At 39.1% G+C, this 21,785-nt stretch overlaps 1 protein-coding gene across 3 annotated transcripts; it reads right to left on the bottom strand.

The window, feature by feature from the left end:
* Positions 1-1,097: 1,097 nt before the first annotated feature.
* On the bottom strand, positions 1,098-21,259 carry LOC126996408 (uncharacterized). 3 transcript variants are annotated; one of them, XM_050856808.1, is made up of 6 exons: positions 21,047-21,259; positions 19,648-19,832; positions 16,854-16,985; positions 16,279-16,443; positions 15,734-16,082; positions 1,098-4,026 (listed from the first exon to the last, which is right to left on the bottom strand). In XM_050856808.1, the coding sequence occupies exons 3-6, from the start codon at positions 16,968-16,970 to the stop codon at positions 3,566-3,568; spliced, it is 1,092 nt and encodes a 363-aa protein (XP_050712765.1). In that variant the 5' UTR covers positions 16,971-16,985; positions 19,648-19,832; positions 21,047-21,259; the 3' UTR covers positions 1,098-3,565. The 3 variants fall into 3 exon arrangements, with proteins under 3 accessions (XP_050712765.1, XP_050712766.1, XP_050712767.1); XM_050856809.1 differs by lacking the exon at positions 19,648-19,832 and having other exon boundaries at positions 15,953-16,082; XM_050856810.1 differs by lacking the exon at positions 19,648-19,832 and having other exon boundaries at positions 3,880-4,026; positions 15,705-16,082.
* Between the last annotated feature and the right edge of the window lie 526 nt (positions 21,260-21,785).

Here is a 21,785-nt window from a genome sequence, read left to right as displayed (position 1 = left end):
AGTCCTTAACCCGTAAAGGCCGATAGGTCCCATATGGGACTGCATCACCGCAGGCCAATAGGTCCCTTATGGGACAGCTACTTTACGCGCGTATCAAAACTGCGCTGTCATTGGTAATGCTGCTAATTTTGCTTGAGGAGTAGCCTTATGTCTACACTGTCGCCCCGGACCATCACCACCTCCCCCACGCACCCTACCTCTGTCCCATAGACCGACCCCGGTAAAGTGACCACCACCTCTGCCACGCCAACGAGTGCTACGGCACCTGTAGCAACGGCTGCTGCTTCTGCACGTGCCCCTAAACGTCCAAGGGGGACCAAAAAGGCTGCAATGATGTCGGGAGATGATGCACGTGGGCCAGTTATGCGGGGGTCCAATGCAGGCGGCCAGTCCTCCTACGCCTAAAAAAATCACGCTGTGACTGCCTCACTGTCACAGAGGGTCCAAAACAAACAAACAGGCCCATAATAGACCGGGAAAAGGCCCTGGGCGCACAACGGACCGAGTCTGACACCTCAGCAGTCCAGCCCAGCTTGCACGCGCCACCACAATCTCCAATTACCGGCGATTATTCTGAAGCAACCAGGGTGGGCTAAGCAAAAATATTTCACATGCTGATGTATTTATATGTATACTAACAGCTAAAATTGCAACGGACCGAGTCTGGCACCTCAGCAGTCCAGCCCAGCTCGGATCGAGGGTTGCACGCGCCAACACAATCTCTAACTACCGGCGATTATTCTGAAGCAACCAGGGGGAGCTAAGCAAAAATATTTCACATGCTGATGTATTTATATGTATACTAACAGGTAAAATTGCTTCCAGGTCATTCTGCAATAGTTGATTTTAAGACAATTAATGCGGCTGTGGGGGGGTAGACGTGGGGGGTATTGTTGGCCTTTACGGGTTAAGACAGCAGCAGTACTTCACAAATGTAGTTTTTAAGGTACCACAAATATCAGAGTTCACCAACATTATGGTGTGAGAATATGTAGCAAGTTTCATTTCAGTGAGCAGTCTTTCCTCTTTTGTCTGCACACTTATGTAATGGTCATGGTTATGGAATTCAGTTGTTTGGAGGGATATGTAAGTGGAACTGAGTGGAAGATTTTTTTTAACATTTTGTACAACTTTAGTAAAACTTCTGCATTTTTACTTTGATCAGCCATTAACTAATATACATAAGTACCAGTACAAACCTCAAAAACCTTCGGCACTGATGAGACTGAATAACAGGTGTATATTTACTAAAATGTCTATCATTTTGTAACCTCTGTCAGTAAACTGTCTATGTTCTACAGTTAAATTAACAAAATTTATTTTTATTCAGTTTCTTACTAATACATTTTAAATTCAAGTAATTCATTTTGAAAACTTAGTTTATGAAAAACAAAGTCATACACCAGAAATCTAAAAAATTCTGAGCTATTTTTAATTTGATTTCTGATTTTGAAAAGAAATATTTTTTTATTACATTTCCAAGCAAAATTCAGTTGGACAAAGTCAGTAGAAATGGCACATATCACAGAGATGTACCACCAACTGTTTGCTGAACATGCACACAAGCGCATACAATCTCCACACTCACAAAGAACCACAGATATATCACAACCTCCCAATAGTTAAGTGCCACATGTGATATGAAACAGGAGTCAGGCTCTACACATTATTACTCATACCTTTGTAGAAACACAAGATACAAACCCATGTTTCCCAAGTACAGTGACACAACACCTAATAAAGAGAACATTACACTTCTTGGGCGGATACATCATATATAAAAACAATAAATACATTCCTCTAACTTTCAGAGTACAAAAGTTGTCCCCTTGTGACAAACTATTTACAGTAAAATCTAGAATGGGAATATCACAACTATTTAAGCACATGATAGGCAAGTCTCTTCATGACTAGGAAGGGTCAGTTGGAGTTGGACCTAGCCCAAGAACATCCTGCCTTTCTGGCTACACATGAAAATCTAAAGACAAGACAATGATAATACAATATAAATCAGTAATATTATTTTTCTGATGCCAGCATACGGATATATGTTAGTTTATTATTCAGTTGTTTTAAATTTAGAGTTTTGTGTTGAATGTCTGAACAGGATTTAGCCTCTTCATATAAATTACATTCATTTACAAATGACATGTGACTACATAAAATTGTAATAAAACTCAGCATTGTCACACTGCATACAAAATAGTACTTTCTACCTTTCAAATATGTGATCAGAGTAAAAACACAGCATGAAGATAGAAAAATCCGATTGGTATAAAATTAAGATTACAATATATAATTTCACAATGGTTGTTCTACTTAAAGCATTTATATATTCATATGGGCATAAAATATTTATATGTATGTACAGCATACATTATACAGTAGAAACTGATTATTCAGTAGGTAAAATGCAAACTTAATCCAAATACAGTTTGATTCTGTATGTTGACAGCATGATCCTATCATCCTATACATGCTCCAATCCTGTGTGGAATGACTAAGTTAAATTTGACTTTAATATTATATGACTGATTCCAAGAATTATAGCATTTAATAAGGTTCTATCCTCTTTTATAATCGTTTCCTCAACTGATGGGAGGAGGTAAACCGAGGAGGCATGAACTGCTCTACTGTAAAAACACTGTACATAAGCATACAAGAATTTCACTGCTAACTTTTATATATATATATATATATATATATATATATATATATATATATATATATATATATATATATATATATATATATATATATATATATATATATATATATATATATATATATATATATATATATATATATATATATATATATATATATATATATATATATATATATATATATATAAGATGACTGAACCCTGTCCGTGAACATTCAATGTTTGTATAATTTAGCTCCCTGTGGTTTTATGAATTTTTTGACATGAATAAGGGTACAAATAAAAAAAAATTAAAGGAGCATCTGATATGAAAGTGGATTTACAATACATAAGACAGTGTACAAAATATAATTATCACAAAATTCATTTGTTATCTGTATCTCCATAACATAGCTTTATGTTGTAAACTGGTAACTAAGAATTAAACCATTGCTTTTAGTACTGCTTTATATTTGCAATGGTTTCAAAGCAATATATATATATATATATATATATATATATATATATATATATATATATATATATATATATATATATATATATATATATATATATATATATATATATATATATATATATATATATATATATATATAATATGAATCACATCGACACAGAAACTTGACAATGTTTCAAGAAGTATCCTGAAGTACACATGAAGTATATAAGAGAACTAAATAATTAAATGAAGATATGAAGACCCAAAATGCTTTTTCCCAAAATTCAAATAATGATTAATTTATTAAAAAAATAACCTGCTTTAATTTAACTTAGTTTCCTGACAATAACAGTAATCTCTTTCTGTCTTAAGACACAACATACATATGTATATACTGTGTTAGGAAATCATGGATGATGAAGACTGTAATTTATGTACCTAAGACCTTCAGCAATGTGTTATCACATGTTGTCCAGGTGCAGTGTCTCAACTTCATGTCCCTCTACACCACCTTCAGTCCTGCACTGGAGACTCAAGCTGGGTGTGTGGATCATTCTGGGTTCAACCTTTGGTCCATCCCCTCTCTGGGAGTGTGGGCGAGTCTCCCACACAGACCCATCACTGTCAAACAAAGAGTCAGGATGTGGTGCTCCACCCTTGCCCAAGGCATGTTCTACACCTTTCTCCAGGCACATACTATGAGAACTTGATTTCCTGAAAGGCTGCCTCTCATTTTGTGCTAAAGCTTGACTGGAGAGTTCTTCCATGCTTCCATGATTACACCTTTCTTCATAAAAAAATGGGCTCTCTAATGCTGGACGTGTGTCTCTGCATCCGGACCTTGACTCTGTTGGCCCTTTTGTGAGGAATGCTGTGGCTTGGTGAGGTGTGGTTCTGGATCGTCGCATTCCAGACAAAACCCCTGGAAAGCATTCACAGTTAATTAGTTAAAAAAAAATATAGAATATAATGATAAAATGAAATTTTGTCTTCCAGTTAACTACCTTAAAGGGGACATCAACAATGATATACCTTACCAACTGAAAATAATATTAATTAATTTGGAAAAATATATTTACCTACTGCTTATTGGGTCAGAGTAGTTAAAAACAATAACATTATGTTTTACTTTTGGCTTATTGAATTACTGATTCCACACAAAGATTGAAATATATAGTAATGAAGTTTGCAGGTATCTCAAAATTAATCCAACTGAGAATATTTTCAATAAGTGACTAAACTGCATCAAACAACTATTGTGTAATCAGGCAAAAAAAAAATGTGTAAGCAAAAAAAGGGCAACAAATGTTGCAATGCAATACCATACAATAAAGTGACTCAACTATTTGAAATATTTACAGACAGAATGTTGAAGAAATTTTATGAAAGAAATTTACCATAAAATAGAAATGACTTCAAATTTTTAAGTGCACATCTAAAAACAACAACTTTTTTATCAGTATAAAAAATGCAGAACTGGAACATACAAGATTTTTACAAATAAACAATACAAAATTTTGTTCAGATATTAATACTTCCTTGTGGTCATTAATCCAATGGTTGGGAAGGTCAGCAAATACTTGAGTCCATTATTGGAAATGAGGAGTGTCAGAGTCAAACAATTAATATATTGAAGACTTCTGAAGTTAATTACAATACAGTACAGTAAAAGTCCTTTGGTAAACTTGATAAGCTTATGGAGGATCATCTTTATAATGTGCTTCATAAAACTGCCAGGCTTGAGCTTTTCTAGAAAACAGGGTTTTATTGGAGGGTATCAGAGCTGCAAGATTCACACCTCAGTGAATTTGTAATCATCAGTTATGAATCCTGACACTGAATAGAAATGGCTATTTTTTTAAGATTACAAGGCTTACATGGCAAGTCCTGCATCTTCAAAGCATTTCACTGCCTCATGTCTTATTCCAATTGTATGTATCTTGCATAAACCTACATGGCACAAGAATACAACTTCTTACACATTTTTGTGCAATGATGTAACTCATGGGCTTATGAATATACTGTAGTTCATAACAATACTTAGACAAAGAAACTGTGCAGTATACTGAAAAATGAAAATCAGTCTCAGGTTGATGCTAGTGATTACCTATCCTAGTATGTATACAATTTCAGCTAGATGGAGAACTGAAGTCTCATGTTTTTTGGTCTATCACAGTGCATTTATTACAGCCATAAAATTAAGTTATAATACTAAATTTAACCATGGTTAGAAAAAAAAGCTTCACCATGTTAAAGCATAACAATAACTTTGTTGTACTATATATTTCTTTAAAACAAAATCTGACCTAATATGTACCCTGATTGTTAGTCATCACTGCAACTATGTCCACACTTGCAAATACAGTTTATAGTAATATCCTAGGAAAAAAATATTCCTTGTTACTTTTTTCAGTTTTCTGTCCTTAAAATTTCATGTAGTAAGTTGATATCGTTCCTTTTCTTTCCCCCTAAAACATGGGTGTAAAGGTGACACAGTAAAACTTCTTGTTGACTTGCTTCTCATTTTAATCTAACCTTCAGTGTCAATGAGTGTTATTCGTATTATAACTGAAAACCTTCCAGAATATCTAAATGATCCTACTAGTTTCATATTCAGTATTCTTAACCTTGCCATAGACTATAAAATCTAGTTTTTATTTTTAGCTTTTGTGTAGTATTAGGAGATTATTTGTAGCAGTTCCTTGAATTCTCCTGTGGCACACCAGAAAATCACTCAATACTGTTGGCAAAGCCTACAGGATACTTGTACCTAATTATATAGGAATCCAGATGCTAATAATGACTTGTATGATTGCCTTTTAATTGCTATGGCTTCAATACAGTCAGTTGATGTCAAAGCATCTTTTATATTTGTTGGAGACTTGAATGGTCATCACCAAGAATGGTTGGGTTCTATATCTCCAACCAATAGTAATGGTCTTGCTGCTCTGGATTACTCTAATCTGTCTGGTTGTGAGCACCTGATTCATGGACCTACACACAGTTCTGGGAACTGCTTGGATTTGGCTTTAACTGACATTCCTGGTGTTGTAATGGCTTCTGTCCTTGCTCCCATAGGTACTTTTGACCGTAATGCCATTCATTGTAAGATCTGTTTAGACTTCACTGTGCCTGATATCACCATTTCCCGTCAGGTCTATCTTAAATCTTGAGTCAATTGGGACAATGTTTGTTCTGAAATTGATAATATTCAGTGGCATACTATTTTTCAATCCAATGACCCAGTCTCTGCTCTTAATACTTGTCTATTTGATATTTTATGCAGCAGAGTTCCATCTAAGAAAATCAAATCTCGAATAAGAGATAAAGCCTGGTTTAATGATGACTGTAAGTGAGCCTTTGATGATAAGCAGGCTGCTTATCACCCATGGAGACAGAATCGATGCCAGTTGCTATGGGATAATTATGTTGCTCTTATAGCTGATGCTCAGAGAATCTATAATGCAGCTGAAGCTGCTTATAATTCTCATATACAGGATGTTCTTGCAGGAACTACTTAACCACACAAATGGTCAGCTTCTCTTAAATCCCCCTTGTTTGGTGTCGATTCTAACATGCTTCCATTTCGCGAGTCTGATGGTTCAATGTCCTTTGATCCTTTAAGAAAGGCAAAGTTACTTTCTGATATTTTTATTAAAAAAGTGTAACGATGAATTATCCCTACCTTTGACCTGTTTCCCCTTTCCAAAACTTAGCTCACTTGCATTTAGATCCAGTGAATTGAAAAAGTACCTTCTAGCTCTTGATATATATGGTGGGACGGATCCAGATGTTTTTTTCCTCTATTCTTTAAGAAGATTGGTATGTTCTTAGCACCAAAACTTGCTGTAGTATTTAGGTTACTGTTGAAGTCTGGTAGTTTTCCTTCTTGTTAGCACAAGGCCAACATCGCCCCCATCCCGAAGGGAGCCTCAACTTCAACTTTTCCTACTGAGTACTGCCCAATTTCTATTATTCCTATCCTCTCAAAGATCATTGAGAGGCTTTTGGCTAAACAGCTTTCCATATACTGTGATAAATTCAGTCAGTTACCTGATTCTCAGTTCGGATTCCATAAGGGTTCGGGAACATGTGATGCTCTCTTGTCTCTGTCTCATGACCTGCAGTCTTCTTTGGATTGTTTGCACGAGTCTCAACTTGTTGCTATTGATTTTAGTTCTGCTTTTGATGTGAATCATAGGGCCTTAATTTTTATAAACTATAACTCCTTGGTGTTGGTGGAAGTCTTCTCAGTATTTTTAAAGAATTTTTGACTAAATCGATTATAGTGTGTGGTTGTTGATGGTGCCTGTTGTTTCTGGTGTTCCTCAGGGCAGTGTCCTTGGACCTTTATTTTTAACATTTTTATTTCTGACTTGGGCATTAACCTCAGAAACAAGCTTATTTCATATGCTGATGATACAACTCTATACTTCTCTGTTCACTCTCTTAGCAACAGAGGTGAAGTTGCTGCATCTCTGAATAGGGACTTGGCAATGATCACCACTTAGTGTCAACTTTGGGGCATGAAGCTTAATGCTAATAAAGCTCATTCCATTATCATCAGTAGATCCCGTACCTTGAATCTGCCTCATCCTTGTTTGCATATTTCTAGTATTCATTTGTTGGGAGTCACTCTTGATTCTTAACTGACATTTGAGAAGCACATCCGTTCCTTGTCTTCCACTATTGCACAGAAGACAGGCTTACTTCGTAAGTGCTTCAAAATATTTGCTTGTGACTCAACTGTAATCAAATCTTTTTATGCATTCATTTTGCCCCACTTTGAGTATTGTGCTCCTGTTTGCATGTCTGCTGCGAATTGTCATTGAAAGTTACCTGACAGAGCTATCAATTCAATTAAATTTATTTCTCCAGCACTTGTTCTTGATCTTGATCATCGGCATCAAGTTGGTGCCCTTGGCATTTTATTTTAAGTTTTTAAGAATAATCGGCATCCCTTACACAATGCTTTGCCTGATCCTTTTACTCCTGCCCGGGTCACGAGGTTTGCTCTTAGTCAAAATGATCTTGCTTTTAATCCTATGAATTTTTGTATGACGCAATTCTCACGATGTTTTGTTCCGTCGTTGACAAATTTATGGAATTGGTTACCCAATGAGATTGTCCTTTCTGCAGACATTTCTACATCGTGTGAATGTCTTTTTGAAGCAGTAATTTTATTTTTCCTCCTTTTGGCTTTGACGGCCAGTTTCTTAACTATTCGTTGCCTTTGTTGTGTGGTTCAACTTGTTGTATCTGTACCCTGAAGGGAGGCTTTGGTAGCTTATCATAATAATAATAATAATAATAATAATAATAATAATAATAATAATAAATGACTGAGTTGGTGCTAAAGTAATCATCCTTGGACACAGAAAAGGATAACCTTCACTTGGCTATTTTACAGGTTCTTGGTATGACCAGAGTTGCACTGCTGGACTTAGTATAACATTGCTGGAGATATAGCTAAGGAGATTGACCACATCCTTGTCAGCAATTGATGGAGGATCCTTCAAAACTGGAGGGTTTTCTGGAGTGCAGAGTTCTTTACAATTAATCATAGGCTTGTATGTTAAGAAGAATCTCAAAATGTGATTCATCTGCAGACTAAATGACTTGGCATGAGCCCATGCAAATGCAATCACAGTCTCAAAATGGTTCAATGTGCTCAGCACCTATGAGGACCCTCTAGATTAGTAGGATACCTTCAAATGTTAAAACTCAAGCTGCAAAGGAGTCCATTGGAGATCATCCAAGGTCGAGAAGTGGTTTTGTTTCGAAGGGAGACACGGAAAAAAATCAGGACTGAATCAGGACCAATATAGGGCTCTGTTGCATAGGATTCTAGGACTACTTTCTAAGGAGAGACAAAGAAGTATGTCAGGAGTCTTGCTGAGGGCGTTGAGGGCCATTTCAATGCAAATGGTCTCTGATCTGCCTACCAAGCACTGAGAAAGCTTTACTCCAAGCTTCCCTCTCAGGGGAGTGTTATCAAAATAGCAGATGGTTGTCTCATGTCAGACATGAATGGGCAAAGGGCTTGTTGAAATGAATATTTTGAGCAGTTGTACATGGCAGGCCTTCTGAGCGGCCAGATCCCAATCAGTATGTTACAAACAGTGGACGTTGATCCACCCATTGACCTCTCTTGATGGGGTCAGAGAAACTGTTGCAAGGTTGAGGAGTGGAAAAACAGCTGGTGTTTGTAACATCAATGCAGACCGGCTTAAAGCTAGAGGTGCGGCCATGATCCGCAGGTGTTCTGCGGTTTTGAGTGCTATGTGGCAATGTAATACCATTCCTCCTGACTGGAAGAAAGGGTTGGTCATCCCTATCTGGAAGGGGAAAGGGAACTGTCAGGACTGTAATGACTAACATGGTATTACACTGCTCAGTGTGCCAGGCAATGTGCTTGCCTATAAATTGTTCATGCAGACTTGCAACTGGCAGCTGAAGTTATAGAAACCTGACTGGGTCCATGCCTGGTAAGTCAACAACCAACTATCCTAGTGCTTCATGCATTGGTGGAGCACCAATGAGAGTTTTAACAGGGAAAGCTTGTACGTACATTGATATCAAGAAAACTTCTGATTCAGTGCATCACAAACCACTCTGGAATCTCCTGCAAATGTGATTTCTAGAAGTATTGCTGATCTATTGAATGGCCTGTACTGTGGGAGCAGGGCATGTATCAAGCTTCTTTCCTTGGAAAACAGAAGTGAAGCAGGGCTATGTCCTTGACTCATCACTTTTCTCTTGTATTGATTATTAGGCAGAGTTATGGACCAAAGTCATTGTAGAGCATCTAATAGCAACACCAGAGTCACTGACCTTGTTTTTGCTGATGAGTTACATTGTATAAAGTGGAAAATGACAGGAACTTTGAAAATCATAAGGGGGTACACAATATAGTTAGATACTATTGAAGTCAATATGAGGAAGGCAGAAGAGTAGCATCTGGTTGTTTTGACAGTCAAAACAATTTATTAACCATCAGTGTTGTACCCAGTGAATTTTCGTATGCAGTAAAGGTAAAGTTGAGGGCATATGCTATTACTGTACGTGGCCTCAGTGCTATCTCAGTCTCAATGGACCTTGAGCCTGTGGTGGGTTTGAACTCATTATCCCAGGATACAGGGCCAGTGTGATGTTACCACAGTTTACCTTCCCCAGGTTTCTCCAGGTACCCATTTATATACTAGCCTGAAAAGAAGGATGAACAGCTGAGTGAGCTGTGTGCCAACTGCCTAGGCCACTACACCACAAAGATGTGTCTGCAGTGATGTCACTTAATATAATGCACATAAACTGTGGCTCAAAGAAAAAGGAGTTTTACTGTACAGTGTTCCCTGTAGTATTACATTAAAACAAAAAGAAACAAATAACACTTTTGTAACTGAAATGTATATTTCTTTTTATTTTCACTTTTAGATGATATAAGTTAGAAGATCTGAACCTAAATTCTAGATTAAAAACTTAATGAAGCAAGCACAATAATATTGCCCCTCTATTAATTAGGAACAATGATACTGCACTGTAAATAATGCAAGGTTTGCATAACACAGCGGCTACAGCTTGTGACATGCAAAAATTTGCAAGAATAATATGTGCAATAAAATAACTGCTAATATATATATATATATATATATATATATATATATATATATATATATATATATATATATATATATATATATATATATATATATATATATATATATATATATATATATATATATATATATATATATATATATATATATATATATATATATATATATATATATATATATATATATATATATATATATATATATATATATATATATATATATATATATATATATATATATATACCCACACCCACACACACAATTTTCAACTGCATTCAGTTTCAGTCTTCTGGAAGTATGAAAAAGTAATGACTGTCTCAAACAAGCACTTTGGGTTTTCTTGCAAATGCAATAATGAATCAATCACAGGAATATGTACCTAAATTCAAGGTATTTGGAGGATGCAACTGAATTATTAATCTTCTATGCCTTTATTTAACTGTCAAATAAAAAAAATACCATGGAACAGCTAAGTGATGGCTGAGTGGTCAGTGCATGGATGTGGTGATCCCAAGGACTGGGGTTCGAGTCCCACTGCAAGACACTGACAATTTTCAACCATAGCCATGTGGTGGAGGATTACCCACATGCTGTCCAGATCCTTAATTAACCCTAAACTTCAGTGACTTTGGTCAAGAGGAGCACTGAGGGGCAACATGGGCCAAGCGAGAGACATTTTGAATAAAATTTGCCCACACCACTAACAGGCTAGGGAGGTCCACATGCCACACAAGACAGCCTACTGGTGCTATTGGTAGGAAAAAAAAGCATAAAATGCAAATTTCTGTGCCAAACATTTTGTAAAGTATACTATGTATGGTGGAAATGATTTTCACTAATTTTCATCATTGGCTAACCACATAAACAAGAAATACCTTATCAAATTCCCTTTTGTTTGGCTTAACCAACTTGAAAAAAAAAAAGGTAATAGCCTATTAAATAATTGTGATCTTTGCACTCAAAAATGTAGGAAAAAATGTATGCCTGTATTGTTGGCATGGACAAATTCTTCAATGGGAGTTTAATTAACTTGAAATTTCACACTATAAATCAATTCTAAAATAACTTCTTAAATCCAAAGAAACAGCCTTTGTTGCAATTTGAGGATTTATCTGTATCAAAGACAATTATTTATATTTTATGAATAATTACTTACCAAGACTGAATCAGAAAGCAGTTACATATAATATGTAACAATAGGTGATGAGTATTTGCACATAAAAACGTCACCAAAACACACACCTGGTCATAGTCCAACCTTAGGACTGAGGCACAGTGAAAATGCCAAATATATGCAGCTGTCACTGAAGTCGGTATGCAAAGAGAATCTTATCATGCAAAAAGAAATATATAAGTATAATTAAATCAAAGCCATCATAGGTAGCAGAAGATCCAGGAGACCACCCAGAGTGCTGGAGGACTATGTAAGTTCCTGCATCAGACACAGAGCAAAATGTTCCCCTGTATAGCACTTGTAATTTGTTCATTAGTTGTCAGGTCGAGTCACCTTAGCTACAGTTATCTACCTACAAAATACAACTGATAATAAATGATCATGTTAGTTGATTATTATAACACACAAGTAAACATAACAGGTGACTCAGTGATTTACTCAAGTTACCAGACTCATCAGCAACAAAAGAATTACGTACAAGTTAAGTAGCGGTACTGGTGCATTACAACTCTGCACACGTAGTAATGTAGCAAAACTGCACCATTTATATCTGCACTAGTTCCTTGTCCAACATGGATTTATGTTTGCATAAATGAACAACCTGAAAGTACTGTAACCAATTATTATTCCCTTTCCTTTATGCCAGAATATTTTGAGTATAAAAACTTTTCAAAATATGTAATTATCTTAGCATCTGTGTATTGTTTGTTGGTGGTGGCTTTTCTTCATATGTATTTTGTCTAACTGTTTGTAAGACATCATGACAAGTTCTGAAGTCACTATCTATATTCAGAGTGAATGAGAGCTCTTTAAAAGTCATAATTATAACCACATTATTGCCAGCAGCAATTCCACTGGTTTCTTAAAAAATAGCAAGAAATAGTGACCTATACCACTCTGAAGGAGGATGCAACATGTTTTTATAAATATTTCCCGGTTTTGGTTATACAGCATTTTATATATGATCAGGTTACACCACTATATTCATGAGATTTTTTTATGAGATGTTTTATTTTATTATTGATACAATAACTTCAGCAAATGGTAATCTATCTATTTATCTACATCTCCAATGCTCTGTCCTCTCTCATGGGAACTTCCCCCAAGGAAGTGGCCACACAGGTGTCTCCAATTTTCCCTCTTCTACCAATCCTGCTCATCACACTCATTTTCTCACCTGCCAACTCTGTCTCTTTCCAATACTCCTCCACTCTATTGATCCATTTCACTGATGGTCTTTCCCGATAGCCTCTCTTTTAATCTTATCATTATACACTCTATTCACATGGTCACCTTGATTCTTTATTGTTGTACGTCCAAACCATCTCAGAGTACTTACAACATTTCACCCGTTTAACAACTCTACAGTCCACTCCCTTTGCTGTTAGAGCCATACCTTAACTCTCATACACATCTTTATTACTGTCTCCATTCGATCTTGTCACACCAAAGGCACCTCTTCTACACTGTTATATCTCCACTGCACATATTCGTGATTGCTGTGCTGTGCTGATGCTATATTATCCTTCACCCCCATGCTTGCACTTCTTTCTTTCATAACTCTTCAGCACAGCTACTACCTGTCTGCCCTTCACTACCTTCTTCCTCCATGTTCCCATACTTACATAAAACCATCTAAAAGTGTTTATATTAAATTACTTCATCCTTTTCCCCCAACCAGATCTTAAACTCTGTCATGCTCTCTGCCCACACTCTGTATGTCTTTGCAAAATCAGTGGTCTGCTCTCTACCATTACCTTACTCACCCATCCACAATCCCCTGTAGCATCCTTTCATTTTGTGCCAACACTGTATCATCTGCAAATAGGTCTAACACCAAGAACTGCTCTGTACCTCTCACTTTCATTCTTGCACCTGAAATGCCTACTCCGACTTTAATCTATTTCCTACAATCATCAATGGAAATGTTGGACAGTCAAAGGGACATCACACACCCCTCTCTCATATCCACATCAACCCCCAAAATTTCAATCAGCTCTCCATTTACAAGTATAGAAACAGTTGCAAGTATATGCCCTCCCACACCATAGATTTTCAGGATACCCCATATGCCATTCCTGTCAACCCTGTCACAAGACTCCTCCAGGTCCATGAAAGTAGCAAACAGCTTCCTACCCATCTGAAGGTACTTTTTGATAATCATTTTCCGTCCAAAGATTGGTCCACGATGTTTAGCTGACATTTTCATCATCCTCGTCTCAAACTCTCTCAAACACCCTTCCTGTCACGATAGATAAGTTTATTCCCCAATGGATGTGTTTTTCCTAGTCTTCAAGCACCTCACCCTACTTCCATGCTAGATTACATATCCAAAGCATCTGCTCCATATTTCAGCATTCCTGCTGTTACACCTTTAATCCCTGGGACCTTTCTTTGACCTTCTTTATTGCCTCCTCTATCTCGCCCCCTACACCTGCCCCTGTGGATAGGTTAAGTAAAAGAGAGTGATGCTTCCTTGTTGTTTCACAGGAACCTGTTCAAATTATTTGAGTGGAACATTATAGTACAGTCTTACAGCAAGGTAGAAATATTGTGCCCTTTCCTTAGCTACACACAAGAGGAACAGATAACAAAGCTTCCCTCTTTCTTGACTCCGCTTTCCAAGATCCATGATACTTCAGTCATCTGTAGAGGTTAGTGGCTACAGAAGTGGGTAATATCCATCTTTTCAAGAGATGCGTGGGCTATGTTATAGACTAGTGTAGTTACTTGTTGCTATATTGAGTCAGAGACAACTCTAGCATGTATATATGGAACCTTGTACCTATTCCAAGAAACACTTCTCTGCTGTCTTATCTCTTTCTATCAGTACTCTATAATTATTGTATATGTATTGCGGCCCCTCAATCAACAGCTGCCACAACCAACCTCTACGATTGAAGACTCTAGTAATGGTTATGCTTAGGGTGAATTCTACGTCCACAGGAATTTTGGAAGGGGGGAAATCGTCCATGCTGGCAAGTGGCAACGGTGAGGGCTTTGAGTGGCTGTCCGAACTCTGTGCCGTAACGGATCTGACGTCATTGATAACGCTGCATTCAATGTTATTGTTATATAATATAGGAAAACGAAGTAATCTAAACCAGGCCGAAATGTCCTAATAGTTTTGAATTTTGTTATGCTTCTAAATTATCTACAGCTCCACCCCACATTTGCAACCGTTGTCAGAACATCTACTGTTGAGTTGACCACCACCTCTTATCTCAACCTAACATCTTCACCGAGATGAAACTTTCCAAAGTAACTAATTGCAGTTCTTCATTTCCTTTTCAGGTCCTCATTACTAACTCAAATTACCTTTTCTCGTCGATACATTGCTGTCATAGTAAGTGATCGTTAATTTTTACTAAATCAGTAAATATTCAGCCAAATTTAACAAGAATCGGCTGCTGTATACTAACATAAAAAATCCCATCCACCCATTAAAAAAAACGCAAATAATAATCAATGTCGGACGATGGAATGTTGTTGCTGGGACTACTTGCAGGACTAAGGTGCAACGTTTGGTGTTCACTGTTTCGAACAAAAGACAAGATCACTAATTGTAAAACTATGAACGTGATAAATTGGGAGTTTTCGCTGGAAGCTTCAGGAAACACAGAGGAGAGTCAAATAGCACAGCGGCGGCATACTGGTGCATTCGTGAGGCCAGAACTTACCAAGAAACTCAACGAGGTTTATGCAACGTGGACCTGCATGCATTAATGAAAAAGTAGGCGGGAAAATAAGATTTTAGTGCATTGCAGTCTAAAAATCAGTCATAATAAAAAGTAAAAGTATATAAGCAACCTAAAACGTGAGAGTCGTTTTGGTGAAACCTGTGAAGCTAGTCTGCGGTGCAGGCTGCAGCGACGCCACGTCCGTCCACACTGCCCCTGGAGGGCTCGGAGTGGCGGTGTTGGTGTTGGTGGAGTTTGTGAGGGTGAGAGAGGAGGTGGTTGTGATAGTGGCAATAGTGCTGAGAGGTGAGGAGGAAAGAGTGATGGTAGTGGTGGACGTTAGGTCGTTGCCGGTCGGCCCCGTGATGATGGACACACCCATGAGTGACTTTTCTGACTCATGCGACTCGCTGCACGGGTCCTTGCCGCCGCCGCCTCCACCGCCGTCGCCACACTGCTGTCCCGCCTCCCTCTGCAGGTCTGCTCGGTCCCGCTCACTCAGAGGAACCTGTACCACGCGATAACTTCATGGAAGAAGCATCCATATATATACAGTGGAGTTGTTCAAAACAAGCAGCTGGCCCCGACAGACCACAGCGGCCGTGTGTGGGCCGTGCTTTACGTTGTGTCATGAAAGTAGTGCACGCCGGCGAAACATTCTCTGAGGAGAGAACACAACACCTAAAACGACGAGTTTTCCATACCTTTTCAGGAGCATTTTGGACGTAGATGACTCTATTGAAGGCACGCCACCTCTTGCACAGCTGCACGTACATCTTGCACTGCACGTACATGAATACCAAGCCCCCGGTGAAGCCTATGGCCACCACGATCAGCTTCGTCCAGAAGGGCCACTCCAGAGTACCCTCCTGCCGGGACGGGATAAGTGAGGCAGCACGTCACGCCCTCGCCCTAATACCATTTCATTACCAGTGGAATATTTGCAGCTCACGATGACTAAAGTAATTCTATCCAAAGGGCATACAAATATAGTTATTAAAAAATATACAATGGCTAAGGTGTTTATTCACACAAACGTCATTTTTAATAACATGTCTTCAAAAAGGACCGAAACTTCCTTCACTTTAATATTTACTAAAGTAGAAATGCAGAGCCTTATTGCATTTGACTTATTATAATTTTACTTAGGTATAAGGATATACATAGTCTACTATAGTCTGGACTATAGGGTGTCTGTGTGGTCTGAATATCTATGTAAATTCTCTCTCTCTCTCTCTCTCTCTCTCTCTCTCTCTCTCTCTCTCTCTCTCTCTCTCACCTGGACCTCCTCGGTGGTCCGTTCGATGAGGACGTAGAGGGACCACACGACGCAGGTGATGGCCACCACGTGGAAGGTAACCGAACAAGCTATCTTGCGCCGCTCCATCCCCGACATATCCAGCTTCTCCCACTGGAAAGTGAAGACCTTCACCACACCACTCTCACATTCTCATTATTCTAATACGGACTTTTGGCGCCGTTATAGTTCTAGCCCATTAACCACTAAGGGGTTGTCCGGACTCAAGGAAAAAAAATAAAATACAAGTTCCATGGTCTTCTGAATCACTACCGCTAACACATTACTCATGGATCCTAAATCAACCCTACATCGATTATTTATAGTATTTTTGTTAAGAAATGCCACCTCTTAAAATACACCTAGATCTGGGCTACCCATCTTGAGCCCAAAACAGAAAGATACTGGTACTCGGTCATCTGCGGAGAGTTTCTTCCATCCGTCATGCTGTTCCATTGATCAGTACCTTGGTACATTGAAGTCACGCTCCATTTGCTGCTCTCCACTATAATTATCCTGTTCAATCTTTTCTTCCTGCTTTCTAGAGTATACCAGCAAGAATTGCATGACTGCCAGGACTGCCACCCACCAAGGGCCACTACCCTAATAATTATTAGCCGATATAATATTTATCCTGGTCTTATTGTCAGGTACGTACTCTGTTTTGAATCCATTGCCGAGTTAGTTATAATAATAATAATAATAATAATAATAATAATAATAATAATAATAATAATAATAATAATTATTATTATTATTATTACTATTAACATTAATGTCATAATTCTCTCTCTCTCTCTCTCTCTCTCTCTCTCTCTCTCTCTCTCTCTCTCTCTCTCTCTCTCTCTCTCTCTCTCTCTCTCTCTCTCTCTCTCTCTCTCTCTCTCTCTCTCTCTCTCTCTCTCTCTCTCTCGTGAAAAGCTATCAATTCAATTCGTGTCCTGCTGGCGTTGCTATAAATATTACCGCAATACTTTTGTTAATGAGAGGAAACCTTCAGCTGTCGCCCACCTTAGCCTTGTGGCGGACGATCCCTTTTGTATCAAAGGTCTTTTATGTTTACTACCAAAGATGAGGTGAGCTGTAAAACACAAAACAACAGCAACAAAAGCATACTGCACACCTAGGTCACTTCCTCATTTATCTATTTGTTCTCTCTCTCTCTCTCTCTCTCTCTCTCTCTCTCTCTCTCTCTCTCTCTCTCTCTCTCTCTCTCTCTCTCTCTCTCTCTCTCTCTCTCTCTCTCTCTCGACACTCCACTCTTGTTGACACGGCCCGTTCAAGGAGTTCGCGTCTAAGCCTCTTATTCCTGGCCCAAGATTTCTCTCGACCCTACCACACAGCTTCGTAACCTTCCCTCTTTAACTTTCCTCACATACGAGTCACTACGACGCTACTTTCTTTCACATTTTTCCTCACCATCCTGTCTCACCAAACCTTACAGAGAGTCTCGTAACCTTCCCACCTCCCTCTAAACTTCCATTTAATACGATTGACTCCATGACGCTACAATTTTCCATAGTCTCCCTTATCCCCCCGCGCACCGAATCTATCACAGAGGCCCATAACTTTCCCACTTACTTCCTTCTCGTACTCCTCCCACCTTCGGCAATTTAGTATTTTCGCACTTTCTTCCTTGGTTAATTTCCCCTCATATGCAGCTTTACTTAAATTGTTTCTATTAGCTCCCTACGTTCTCCCTTTATTTTCTGCTTCATGACACTTCACAAATATACTGGTAGCAAGCCCCCCCCCCCCCCCCCTCTTTCACCTCCTCTGCGACTCTACCTACACCCACACTCTACTTTATTGCGACTCTATGGAAGTCGTTATAGTCATACTCAGCTATTAAGTCAGTTTGGGCGGGGCCGGCTCGGGAAGTTCCCTGGCCATTGCGCTGCCAGATTTTATCTAATGTATACAGCATATTTGAGAAACAATTTCAAATCGTACGTAGATGACATATGAGGGAGAATGATGTATTGGGGGTGATGTGGCAACGCTGTGATGAGGTTTGGGCCCCACACAAACTGACTTCATAATCTGTGTCGGACTATAGTCTACCCACATTTCCTCTCACTATAAACGCATCTTCCCATTCTTTCATGGCTGCACAGGCTACATTTATCCCCTCCCATCCCTGGTCTTTCCTCCATTCATCACTCATATTGCCTTATATTCACCGTTCCACGCCTTTATTCCTGTCTTTGCTTATCGAAATACTTCAACTTCCACGTCATCATGTCATCTCTCACCCATTTACCTCTAAAATATTTTAACATCTGTCCTTTCCTCTTTCCTCCCTCTTTTCCCTCACATCTCTCCTCACCTGCGACACTTCTTGCTGCGGCCTCTCACGCTATACACCTTCTACCTCCAACAATCACGTCTTGCTCTAGAAAACGTATCACTGCACAACACCATGCTAACTGGGAGGTTGATGAAGTGACTACACACACACACACACACACACACACACACACACACACACACACACACACACACACACACACACACACAAATACACACACACAGAGACGCAGACAGTTAAGATCCAGACACACCTGAATACACTAAGAATTTGCCTCACACTTAAAGCTCTAAAGAGTCTACATGATTAAACGGAGAAGGGACGAGTATTTCTACGGTGCTACTTGTTCACTAGCTCCGAAAGATTTATAATATTATATATCCATTTCTATTTAACTCTTGTTCAGTCTCCTTCTGATGAAAAATTCCATCCACTTCATTATCATATTCGTGTACTCTTGTCAACCTCAGCTTGGGGGGGGATGCGGTGGCTGAGTGGTTAGCGTGTCGGGCCCGCATTCGCCGCGTTGTGGATGATGCCGGTTCGAATCCGCCGTTAACCACCTGGGATTTTTCAGTCACCGCCGAGTGGCCTAAGGCAACCCACATGCTGTCCTGAAGACCACCCATCAGCCCGGACTCTAGAAGAAGCTGTGCAAGTGAAATCAAGAATGAGCTCCGGGGGGGGCAGCATGAGCCAATAATGGCGCCACTATAAACAATTGCCTACGCCATGACGGGCTTGGGCCGACCATCAGGCCCTTAAGGAATAGCCTACCGGCGCCATAAGCCCTATGTAAATAAAAAAAAAATAAAAAATAGTCGCAATACTCATTCACAGAAACTCCCCGGCCCGTCACGCCACATTTGATTATTAACATTCAGGAACTTTTAATTGTTATAGAAAAGAAAAAAAACTGTAAAGGCTACAGAAAGAGGTTATGCTCGCAGTGCATGATAATGCGTAGGTGTGCAGGTGTTCGGGAGAGCAGTACACAAGTGTGGCCAATCACCGGGGCGAGTGTGTGTGTGTGTGTGTGTCGCAGTTGTGCTCATCTCCTACTCCAGTTTCTATAAGATATTTTATTTAAGTCAATTTCTAAAACAGCTAAAACGGGATCGTCGAAATGTTTGCTATTTTTTATTGCTGCTGCTGTTAAGACAGGTATACATGCGCTGCTCTGCATTAGTGTGAGTTTAGTGTGCCAATGTTTTTTGTGTGGGTGGGATGTGAACGATGAAGATACGAAAATGACAAGAATTTAGCTACGTAGGAGACTTTCCACAGCTATGGCAGCATCAATGTCGCCAAGGGCTTTGAGGAATATTATAACTAGGCAACAATAAATTTCTCAGACCTCTGCAAGATGTAAAGCAATGACGCATTACTAAAACAATTAAGATACTTATTGAAAATATTTAGCAAACTAATAAATAATGAACTAATAAGTGCTTCATTCGAAATTAATACAGATGCAAGTACTTCCAACAACCCTCCTTACTTTTTATTATTGCTAGAAATTGAAATTTGTCTTTTAGATGTACTTCCACCAGCATGGTAGTTCCCTGGCCTGTGTATTAGCACTATATAGCAATTTGACGTCAGTGCTGGCGTGCTCGTGTACAGACATCACGAGGTCACGTGGGAAACTAAAGAGTACAAGGGAGAGAGAGGATAGCTCTTGTTAATGTTTATTTTTATGATAATTCTCTCCGCTATTACTAAAGAGGACAGAGAAGGTAGTGGAAGGGAGGTGGGGCAAAATATAGTGGAAATAAGAGGAGCAGGACAGGAGTGGGAAGGGAATTGGGTTGGTGTGTGGAGGAGGAGGAGGAGGAAGAAAAAGAGGAGATGTGTATCTCACCTTGTTGAACGGTTTGATCTTTGAGTGCATGATGAAGTTGAACTTGCACAGCTCGCAGGACTTTGTGTCTGAGGACTTGATCCACTGCTGGAGGCATGACTGGTGGACGTAACGCAGCGAGCCAGCGCAGTAGCACGGAGCGATGAGTGGCGTCTCCGCATCTCCCTCGCAGTGGCAAATCCTGAAAGCATAAAAAAAAAAAACTTACTTATGGGTGGTTAGCTCGTTGGAGGACCGAGTCTTCCAGCAGTTACCTCTCATAGATTAAATTCCTCGGCGACATAAATTTTTCAGTGGTAGTTTTCATGTCAGACTAAATTCCTCGGGTAAAAGTTAAGAGTTTAATGGCCAGTTGTAAGCAAGACGCGAACCTGCTGGTCACCAGCACACCAAGTTTTCTATAACATGACAAACTAAAACATTCTGGGCCTCTGAGCCTCGCACACAAGGACACGCATACTAATCAACGAATTACTATCGTCATTACCAAAACCACCCGCCACCCACCACCACCACCATTCCTCTTAAAACAATGGACAATTGTTACGTAGAACGTATTAAACTCTAGTATTTTCACCTTCCTCTCCTCTAACCCCCTCATCCCCGCCGACTAATGCACAACGCCGCTGATGCTATGCAGGGTCAGGCGTCTCACCGTTCCTGGGGTGGGACATGAAACCCCGCCGATAAGACACGGACGCCTCAGATAAGGTCACAAATGTACCGGCAAACACTAGGG

Source organism: Eriocheir sinensis, chromosome 10 (genome assembly GCF_024679095.1).
Source record: "Eriocheir sinensis breed Jianghai 21 chromosome 10, ASM2467909v1, whole genome shotgun sequence".
Classification (NCBI taxonomy): Eukaryota; Metazoa; Arthropoda; class Malacostraca; order Decapoda; family Varunidae; genus Eriocheir; species Eriocheir sinensis.
This window is presented reverse-complemented; position numbering and strand designations above follow the sequence as displayed.

What these genes read in the sequence shown, in the direction of transcription:
- LOC126996408 (XM_050856808.1), bottom strand. Translation starts at nt 16,970, where the DNA reads ATGTCGGGGATGGAGCGGCGCAAGATAGCTTGTTCGGTTACCTTCCAC. An exon ending in GGACCACCGAGGAGGTCCAG is followed by an intron (nt 16,444 to 16,853) that starts GTGAGAGAGAGA and finishes CCGTCCCGGCAG; the next exon opens with GAGGGTACTCTGGAGTGGCC. An exon ending in TCCAAAATGCTCCTGAAAAG is followed by an intron (nt 16,083 to 16,278) that starts GTATGGAAAACT and finishes CGCGTGGTACAG; the next exon opens with GTTCCTCTGAGTGAGCGGGA.